Source organism: Salvelinus namaycush, unplaced genomic scaffold (genome assembly GCF_016432855.1).
Source record: "Salvelinus namaycush isolate Seneca unplaced genomic scaffold, SaNama_1.0 Scaffold467, whole genome shotgun sequence".
NCBI lineage: Eukaryota > Metazoa > Chordata > Actinopteri > Salmoniformes > Salmonidae > Salvelinus > Salvelinus namaycush.
In genome coordinates, this window is record NW_024061161.1 from 134,452 (window position 1) to 144,726 (window position 10,275).

General features: G+C 46.1%; 1 protein-coding gene across 1 annotated transcript; it reads right to left on the reverse strand.

Annotated features, from left to right (window-relative positions):
• Positions 1–900: 900 nt before the first annotated feature.
• LOC120041438 (synaptogyrin-2-like) lies at positions 901–10,157 on the reverse strand. The gene is made up of 5 exons (XM_038986394.1): positions 9,918–10,157; positions 5,080–5,212; positions 3,871–3,975; positions 3,454–3,590; positions 901–2,855 (listed from the first exon to the last, which is right to left on the reverse strand). Exons 1-5 carry the CDS (start codon positions 10,035–10,037, stop codon positions 2,604–2,606), a joined length of 747 nt encoding a protein of 248 aa, XP_038842322.1. The 5' UTR covers positions 10,038–10,157; the 3' UTR covers positions 901–2,603.
• Between the last annotated feature and the right edge of the window lie 118 nt (positions 10,158–10,275).

Sequence of the window (10,275 nt, forward strand, 5' to 3'; positions counted from 1 at the left end):
TTCAATGGATTCTACTGTTTTCAGTCTTGTCCTTTAAAACGCCAATCAGCAGTTGAAACAATAACAAATCGTCTCTCCACCCGTTTCAGTAAAAAGCTGAGGGATAGGGCTGAAACTCATAGTTATGTATACGAGGACTGACCATCCATGATATCAGAATTATAGTTAACCATCTTGAGGCTAAATAGTGTTTGTTTACATTTACTTTGTTCACAAACATGGGAGTAAATGATGGGGTACAGCAATTGAACTAACCTCATGAGGCATTTATAAAGTTCTATTCTTCAAGAATCAATTGGTACATATCATTAATACAACCAAAAATGTATCTGCAGACTGCCACTTTAAAGAAGCAATTGATGAAATCCCAAGTATTGTATTGTTATCAAGTGCTTAAGTTAGTCCTGTATGATTTACATTTAAAGTCAGTCAGATGATTTGAAGTAGTAATCTATGAAGTGCCAAAGCACACTTGGACCTTGGTGGACCGGAGCTATACAGCCACAGCTCTTGATCGTGTTCATTAGTGCACACCACAGCAAAACTTTTTGCAATGGAAAAACAAACTAAGCATTTTCCTGATGAAAACCTTCCAACTGTTTTACTTGTTTTGAAAGCAGTAACTCCCCTCAATGTTCTCTGAACATCTAATGACACTAGGACCAAGAAAATGTATTTAAAATAGCTTCTGAAGTTTGGTAATTGTGTGTTTGTTAATGTTCATATGTAGCCGGTTTCTCTTCCATTTGGTGCCTAATGAACATGACCCAGCTGCTGCACTGAGGTTCCTGAAGTCAGTCTTGGCAGTAAGAGGATTTATTCATGAATTACTATACTTTTACCTTTAGTAGTACAAAGCAGGGAGTGGTCTCAGACTCAGAAAGACTGATAGGAAACCCACAAAGTAATACAAACCATAGATGGCTTTATGTAGCGGCAGTGGAAGACTTATGTTCCGATTCTCCACCCTTTTCCAGTGCACATGGTTCTAAAAGCACTGGTGTAAGGATTGGCTGGAGGGAGTTTCCACCATTGTCAAAGCCACAGGGGAAAAAGTAGGCCAGTGCAGTGCACACTTTGGGAGAAGATTGGAGAATTGGGACTCAAATTTATCTCCTGGTTACAGCCGGGTTTCAACCCCTCCAGTTGCTATAGTTTTTGTGGACAGTAGACATATAAAAGATGACTGAAAACTCAATACATAATGACTAGATAGGAACATGCATATTACACAGATCAGTTGAGCAAACAAGCCTTGTGTTTTCAACGTGTGATTTAATGAGCGCTTTAATGTGTTTTTTTCTTTAGGCTTTTTATGGCTTTACCTTGACTGTTATCAGATAGACAGGATTTAAGAGTTATGAAAAAGGACTTGTATGTGTATCCTAAATGACACCCTATATATAGTGCACTACTTTTGACCAGAGCCTTATGGGTCTTGATCAAAAGTAGTGCACTATAAAGGGAATTGGGTGCCATTTGGGACACAACAAAAGTCTGTCTACGGCTCCTGAAGTGGGACAAAAGCCCAGCAGTTTATACATAGGACATTAATAATAAGGCTTTCTTGGGCATTTGGCTTATGCTGTAGAATTCAGTAGTCTCACGATACACTGGTCAATTAAATAAACACACTTTTTTGACATTGAATAAAACACTGTGCTTGCGTGTCATCAAGATAATTGTGCTAAATTGAAAACAAAAAGATAAAATGTTTTTAAAAAACACACTACAGCCATTCAAAGAATTGGCGGTTCAACTATGAATATCTAGTATGTACAGACACCAGAGGAGGCTGGTGGGAGGAAGCTATAGGAGGACCGGCTCACTAACGGCTGGAATGAAATAAATGGAACCGAGTCAAACATGTGGTTTCCATATTTGATACCGTTCCATTTATTCCATTCCAGCCATTACAATGAGCAGGTCTTCCTATAGCTTCCCCCCACCAGCCTCCTCTGACAGATACACATTCTCCTTCCTTCTGGAACACAGAAGCAGGGGACTAGAGTTCTGAACAGAGAGGGGGAGACAAGCACACTGATTAGCTAAAGCAAGCACTTGCCCCTCCCACGAGAGCTCTCATCGGCCGTTTTTCGCATATCCCAAATCATGTGACCTCCAGTCTCCCGTGTCACGTGACCAGGCTCTGACTTTTGCCCCTGCCCCTCAGCTGCACCCCTGTCTCAGGGTAGAAGTCTCCCTTTAACCACATCATCCACTGAACTAGTAGTAAGCAGACCTGTGTTCAAACACTATTTAAAACCATTATCGGTCTGTGCTTTCATCCAGTTTCCCTGTTGCAAATTAAACCAATGTAAAAGTTGACAGAGTGCAAACTCCACCCACCTTGCACTCCAGACAGACAAAAGCAAAACAAATATTTCAAATAGTATTTGAACCCAGGTCTGGTGATAAGGAGCTTCCACTCTTCCTTTCTCCATAATTCTATCCCAGTAATAGTTCGGTGAAATTGCCCCTTGGCCTAGACACTGATCTTGGGTCAGATCTTGCATTTCCCCCACTAATGGTTAAGGTTAGGAATGGGGGAAGTGAAGCTGATCCTAGATCTGCACCTAGGGGAAACTTCACCGCGGAGCCCCTCAGTAGTTGGGGGGTTGGTAGTCCCCCTGGGGTTGGGTGGTGGTGATGGTGCTGGGGGTGAAGGGGGGTTGTTGGAAGTCGTCTGGTGCGCTGGAAGGGTACGGGGAGTAGGTGGTGGGGGTGTAGGCCGAGGGGGCGTAGGTCGGAGGGTAAGGGGTGTGCTGCTCCGGCGGAGGCTCAGCGTAGATGCTCTGGGTGACATCGGCAACACCACGGCGATATCTCCCCAAAGCGAAGTAGGTTAGGATTCCCTGTTGTAGACACAAAGAGGGGTCAATTAATAAATCAATTCATGAAATAATAAGTCAGTCAGTGTGGTGAAGGTATGACCAGGCCATAGTGTAGCTGTAGTAAAGGAGAGGCAGTAAGGCGGCTGTAGCTGTAGTAAAGGAGAGGCAGTAAGGCAGCTGTAGCTGTAGTAAAGGAGAGGCAGTAAGGCAGCTGTAGCTGTAGTAAAGGAGAGGCAGCTGTAGCTGTAGTAAAGGAGAGGCAGCTGTAGCTGTAGTAAAGGAGAGGCAGCTGTAGCTGTAGTAAAGGAGAGGCAGCTGTAGCTGTAGTAAAGGAGAGGCAGCTGTAGCTGTAGTAAAGGAGAGGCAGCTGTAGCTGTAGTAAAGGAGAGGCAGCTGTAGCTGTAGTAAAGGAGAGGCAGTAAGGCAGCTGTAGCTGTAGTAAAGGAGAGGCAGCTGTAGCTGTAGTAAAGGAGAGGCAGCTGTAGCTGTAGTAAAGGAGAGGCAGCTGTAGCTGTAGTAAAGGAGAGGCAGCTGTAGCTGTAGTAAAGGAGAGGCAGTAAGGCAGCTGTAGCTGTAGTAAAGGTGAGGCAGCTGTAGCTGTAGTGACAGTCCTCCTCACCCAGGTGGCAATAGAGAAGAAAGAGAAGGCGATGGTGGCGCGGGCGGCGTCCTGGGGGAATCCACTGACATCAAGCGTACGACTCCATTGGCTAGCCAGGAGGCAGAAACACACGAACCACAGGAACGTCCACACACCTGATACAAACAGACAAGAAACAAGGAATATACTTATTTACACTACAACTACCTACAGGGTCACGTTCATTAGGGAACACAACTGAAAATGTTATGAAACCTTTAATCAATGAAAAAATATATATAAGCGTTTCTTATTGTACGTTCCAGGCAGTCCCTCCCCGTTTCAGTCCGTTTTCTTCCATGTGGTGCTATGATGAACAAGACCCAGGTGCCTGGAAGCTCTTTCCTCACACCACAACCCTAGGTTCACACACACCTCCCCTTACCCCCTCCTCACCTGAGAATCCCAGGTCGGCCATGACAGCGTACTTCCTCTCCTTTGCGTTGCTCATCAGCGGCATGTAGGCGTCCAATAAGAGAAAGAAAAAACAGGCCAGGAAGGCTAGAGAAATAAAGAGATACTTTATAAATATATATATTTTAACACTTTATTGAGACTGTAAGGAAATGAGGTGGGGAGTCAGGCAAGTTGGAGAAACAGTAAGAAGGACGCAGGGTTTGAACCCCAGTCTCCTGCGGGGAGTCGTATTATGAGACAAAGACTGAACCCCAGTCTCCTGCGGGGAGTCGTATTATGAGCCAAGGAATCAACCCGTCTCCTGCGGGGAGTCGTATTATGAGCCAAGGAATCAACCCCAGTCTCCTGCGGGGAGTCGTATTATGAGCCAAGGAATCAACCCCAGTCTCCTGCGGGGAGTCGTATTATGAGACAAGGAATCAACCCCAGTCTCCTGAGGGGAGTCGTATTATGAGACAAGGAATCAACCCGTCTCCTGCGGGGAGTCGTATTATGAGACAAGGAATCAACCCGTCTCCTGCGGGGAGTCGTATTATGAGACAAGGAATCAACCCCAGTCTCCTGCGGGGAGTCGTATTATGAGACAAGAAATCAACCCCAGTCTCCTGCGGGGAGTCGTATTATGAGACAAGGAATCAACCCCAGTCTCCTGAGGGGAGTCGTATTATGAGACAAGGAATCAACCCCAGTCTCCTGCGGGGAGTCGTATTATGAGACAAGGAATCAACCCGTCTCCTGCGGGGAGTCGTATTATGAGACAAGGAATCAACCCCAGTCTCCTGCGGGGAGTCGTATTATGAGACAAGGAATCAACCCCAGTCTCCTGAGGGGAGTCGTTTTATGAGATGTTACCACTACACCATAGCTCTGCATAAAGAGATACCTTCTATTGTCGATTGTCACAGAGACACAAACAATTATTTTTCTGTTATCTGAACCCAGGGCACAACGGCGGGAGATGCCATCTCTGATCCTGTTTGCTGCCCGGCCCCGACCAGATTTTTCCCACTCAAGGGTGGTTTCCCCTAGGTACAGATCTAGGATCAGCTTCCCCTCCCCAATCCTAACTATTAGTGGGGGAAATGCTTAACTGTCCCAAGATCCGCATTGGGGCAACTTCACCCAACACCATTTTCTCAGTCAGCCCTGGGATTAGAACCTGTAACCCAGAACCACTAGACTACTTACCTATGATACCGATGCCCACAGCGTAGTGACACGCCGAGTCATTCTGGTTGAAGACGCAATGCGCGTAGGGGCTGTGCGGATTGTTGACAAATCCCTCCGCCGTGATGCAGGAGAAGACCACGATGGAAAAAATCTAAGAAGGGGAAGAGAGGAACGTTTCAATTTGACTGTTTTGACTGTGATCTGCATGTTTATTTATCCATCTAGTCGTCTATCAACGACGGGGCCTTATTTCTCCATCCCTCAACGACGGGGCCTTGTTTCTCCATCCCTCAACGACGGGGCCTTGTTTCTCCATCCCTCAACGACGGGGCCTTGTTTCTCCATCCCTCAACGACGGGGCCTTGTTTCTCCATCCCTCAACGACGGGGCCTTGTTTCTCCATCCAGCCATCTATCAACGACGGGGCCTTGTTTCTCCATCCCTCAACGACGGGGCCTTGTTTCTCCATCCCTCAACGACGGGGCCTTGTTTCTCCATCCAGCCATCTATCAACGACGGGGCCTTATTTCTCCATCCAGTCATCTATCAACGACGGGGCCTTATTTCTCCGTCCAGTCATCTATTAACGACGGGGCCTTATTTCTCCATCCAGTCATCTATCAACGACAGGGCCTTATTTCTCCATCCAGTCATCTATTAACGACGGGGCCTTATTTCTCCATCCAGTCATCTATCAACGACGGGGCCTTATTTCTCCGTCCAGTCATCTATTAACGACGGGGCCTTATTTCTCCATCCAGTCATCTATCAACGATGGGGCCAGTAGAAACATACAATGAGAGGTCTTCTGGAAGATATTCTAACAGGCGACGCCATCCACTTATGCTCTCCCTTTTTCTATTCCAACGACTGTGAAAACAGAAAAACTAGGGCCTGATGCCAACACCAGGGGCGTGTTCATTAGGACAACAGAAAACCTTTTACAACTGAAAACAAAAATGAACACTTCTTATTGGACAAGTCCAGGAAGTCCCTCCCTGTTTTAGTCTAGTTTCTCTCTCCATTTGGTGCCTAATGAACCGGACCCAGGCCTCTGTAGTCAGTTCAGTTCCAGTCTCTGTCTTGTTACTGGTCCACCACCGTCATGTGACCCAGCAGCACTGACATACTTGTGACCAGAGATGCCAACAATTCCCTCTTCAAGTATTAGTGAGACAGAGAGAGAGAGAGAGAGAGAGAGAGAGAGAGAAATGTGCGTTTCCTTTGAGAATGCGATGGAAGAGAGAGAGACAAAATAGTTTTTCTTTCCAGTGAAAGAAAGACAACGGGAGAGAATGGTACAGATAGTTACTGGGGAGTTCCAAAAAGAGAGAACTGAAAAGTGAGAGAAACAGAGATCAAAGCCAGAGAGACAGAAATAATTCAACAGCAGAGAGAGTCTGCTGACTGAGGGAAGAGAGAGAATTCAACAACAGCAGAGAGTCTGCTGACTGAGGGAAGAGAGAGAGAATTCAACAACAGCAGAGAGTCTGCTGACTGAGGGAAGAGAGAGAGAATTCAACAACAGCAGAGAGAGAGAATGCTGACTGAGGGAAGAGAGAGAGAATTCAACAACAGCAGAGAGAGTCTGCTGACTGAGGGAAGAGAGATAATTCAACAACAGCAGAGAGAGAGTCTGCTGACTGAGGGAAGAGAGAGAATTCAACAACAGCAGAGAGAGAGTCTGCTGACTGAGGGAAGAGAGAGAATTCAACAACAGCAGAGAGAGAGTCTACTGACTGAGGGAAGAGAGAGAATTCAACAGCAGCAGAGAGAGTCTGCTGACTGAGGGAAGAGAGAGAATTCAACAACAGCAGAGAGAGAGTCTGCTGACTGAGGGAAGAGAGAGAATTCAACAACAGCAGAGAGAGAGTCTGCTGACTGAGGGAAGAGAGAGAATTCAACAACAGCAGAGAGAGAGTCTGCTGACTGAGGGAAGAGAGAGAATTCAACAACAGCAGAGAGAGAGTCTGCTGACTGAGGGAAGAGAGAGAATTCAACAACAGCAGAGAGAGAATGCTGACTGAGGGAAGAGAGAGAATTCAACAACAGCAGAGAGAGAATGCTGACTGAGGGAAGAGAGAGAATTCAACAACAGCAGAGAGAGAATGCTGACTGAGGGAAGAGAGAGAATTCAACAACAGCAGAGAGAGAATGCTGACTGAGGGAAGAGAGAGAGAATTCAACAACAGCAGAGAGAGAGTCTGCTGACTGAGGGAAAGGAAGAGTGATGGAAGAGAGACAGAAACAAAGGAAACAGTGTGAGAGAGCACCAACAGATGATAACCCACATGTTATTTCCTTACGCCATGTCATACAACAATGGTGTGTGTGTGTGTGTGTGTGTGTGTGTGTGTGTGTGTCTATGCGATGACGAGTGTGTGTTCCGCTGGATATGAGAGGGTCCTTGGAAGACACTGCTAGAGAGAGCACTGGAGGGAGGGGGGCTAGATGGGGTTACCTCCCATCTGCCCCTTTCTGCTCCCACCGTTAGGGAGCAGGGAGGAGAAGTGGTTGTGTCGACAGACAGCACATTCTGTCCAGACCTAGGTAGTGTCCCAAATGGCTACCTATCCACTACATAGGGCACTTCTTTTGACCAGAGCTCCATGGGCCCTGATCAAAAGTAGTGCACTATATAGGTAATAGGATGCCATTTGAGTCACAGACCCTACTGTGTTACACTGTTTACATGTTGGTACGCTACACTGCTCAAGCTTATAGACCAACTAGACTGACAATTTACACTGTGTGGCTCTAGTGTTATCTGTTAAGTGTATGTCTCTGTATGGAGGAGACTGTTTGAGCAACAGACATCTTGGTGGTATGTAGCTAGCTACAAGACCTGAGGTTAGATATTACTGAACAGGGCCTAGGGGCATCTGGTCTTGGTCAGATATTACTGAACAGGGCCTAGGGGCATCTGGTCTTGGTCAGATATTATTGAACAGGGCCTAGGGGCATCTGGTCTTGGTCAGATATTATTGAACAGGGCCTAGGGGCATCTGGTCTTGGTCAGATATTATTGAACAGGGCTTAGGGGCATCTGGTCTTGGTCAGATATTATTGAACAGGGCCTAGGGGCATCTGGTCTTGGTCAGATATTATTGAACAGGGCCTAGGGGCATCTGGTCTTGGTCAGATATTATTGAACAGGGCCTAGGGGCATCTGGTCTTGGTCAGATATTATTTAACAGGGCCTAGGGGCATCTGGTCTTGGTCAGATATTATTGAACAGGGCCTAGGGGCATCTGGTCTTGGTCAGATATTATTGAACAGGGCCTAGGGGCATCTGGTCTTGGTCAGATATTATTGAACAGGGCCTAGGGGCATCTGGTCTTGGTCAGATATTATTGAACAGGGCCTAGGGGCATCTGGTCTTGGTCAGATAATATTTAACAGGGCCTAGGGGCATCTGGTCTTGGTCAGATATTATTTAACAGGGCCTAGGGGCATCTGGTCTTGGTCAGATATTATTTAACAGGGCCTAGGGGCATCTGGTCTTGGTCAGATATTATTGAACAGGGCCTAGGGGCATCTGGTCTTGGTCAGATATTATTGAACAGGGCCTAGGGGCATCTGGTCTTGGTCAGATATTATTGAACAGGGCCTAGGGGCATCTGGTCTTGGTCAGATATTATTGAACAGGGCCTAGGGGCATCTGAAAAGTAGATGTCGATGCGCGCACATGCAACACACAGCCACACAACATTTTTTGGAGTTCCTCAAACCTAATGGACCAATCAAACCAGGAAGATCCCTAAAATTACAATCTCTACCACTAGTCATATCAGACCACAGACTGACTGGGCCTCTCTCTCTCTCTTCCTCTTTGGAAAGTCCCTCTCGCTGCCTTCTGGTGGATCAACATGACATTACAACATGGCTGTTGACCAACCAAAATGGGCTGGCAGTGTGTGCTGCTACCACTCACTTTTATATGACACGTATTTTGCTATTTCAAAGAATAGGCCTAATGTCGAGGGAAAACGACTTTTCTTAGAGTTTAATTTGTGTGCGTGATTGTCATTATTGGACAAACAGGCCCTGGTATCTCAGAAGGCAGACGTGTCTATGTGTTTAGGCTACTTTAGGCTGTTGTCCCATTACTTCCTTTGTCCTATAACCTCACCTGTATCAGACAATGGAAACAATGTTCACTAAGTTTCACTTCAGCTAGCCTAGTTCAAGCTGTGTGAATCCTTTAAATCTCATATATACTTCTGCGTCGTGTTTCTAAACAACAGCAGCAGCTGCTGCCACAGGCATCACATGGGGGTTAGTTCCCCTCGGTCTGTGTGGGTGTGTTGGTAACATCTTCAATACATTGTCAGTCCATATGCATGATATTACACAATGAAGCTCCATGTAAGCCTAGTTGGAAGTGTAGCCTAGGCATATAGCTAGGCCGAATCAATTTATCATGACAAAAATGCAATGAATTGGAAATGACTCCCGCCCCCACCCATTATCGCTTCAATAGTATCCTGATTGTTGTTGTCAATACGGTTGGCAACAGTCGCACGTCCGCAGCTGTACTTTGCAGTGTCGTGACATCAGCTGTAACATTATACATCTATCAAGAGGAATACGAGTCGACAATAACACATTGGCTAATAAGCAATTAAAGGGCTGTCTGTGGTAAAAATATATATTCGGGATGATCAGATCAACAATTAACACAAACGGCATAGTTCGCTCAGTTGCGTTTGAAATTATACAAAGACAAAGTGACAGGTAACGTTACTTAGACAATGTGTTAACGTTAATCCTCTGTGCTCAACTTCCTTGAAACATTTTAGTCAATAAGTAATTCAAGTTATTACTCTCTGTGTTCCTTGCCTTGTCAAACTCACCCAACTCAAGAAGCGCACGATAGTGTGCGGTTGTTTAGCAAACTTCAGAAAGTCGAAGCTACCGCCTGCGAGCGAAGCTCCGTACGCACTGGCGCCACCAACTTCCCCGGTCTCCTCCATTTCTGTCGCTCAAGTTCAGCACAAGTCACAAGACAAGCAACCGTTGATTTAGCCACGAATCTTCCGTGTAACACAGATAGCGAGACTACCAACCGCCTTCTTGTTTTTTCGCCACCGAGTTTCCTGAAAGTAAAATAACGCCTACACCTACGTACGTAGCGTGCTATCTCCCAAGGGGCCGTCGTGAAAATGTAATTTCACACAAAAGTGAACAATATTGATACGATGTGGCTCACTT

What these genes read in the sequence shown, in the direction of transcription:
- LOC120041438 (XM_038986394.1), bottom strand. Translation starts at nt 10,037, where the DNA reads ATGGAGGAGACCGGGGAAGTTGGTGGCGCCAGTGCGTACGGAGCTTCG. An exon ending in GGCCGACCTGGGATTCTCAG is followed by an intron (nt 3,591 to 3,870) that starts GTGAGGAGGGGG and finishes TGTTTGTATCAG; the next exon opens with GTGTGTGGACGTTCCTGTGG. An exon ending in TCTTCTCTATTGCCACCTGG is followed by an intron (nt 2,856 to 3,453) that starts GTGAGGAGGACT and finishes TGTCTACAACAG; the next exon opens with GGAATCCTAACCTACTTCGC.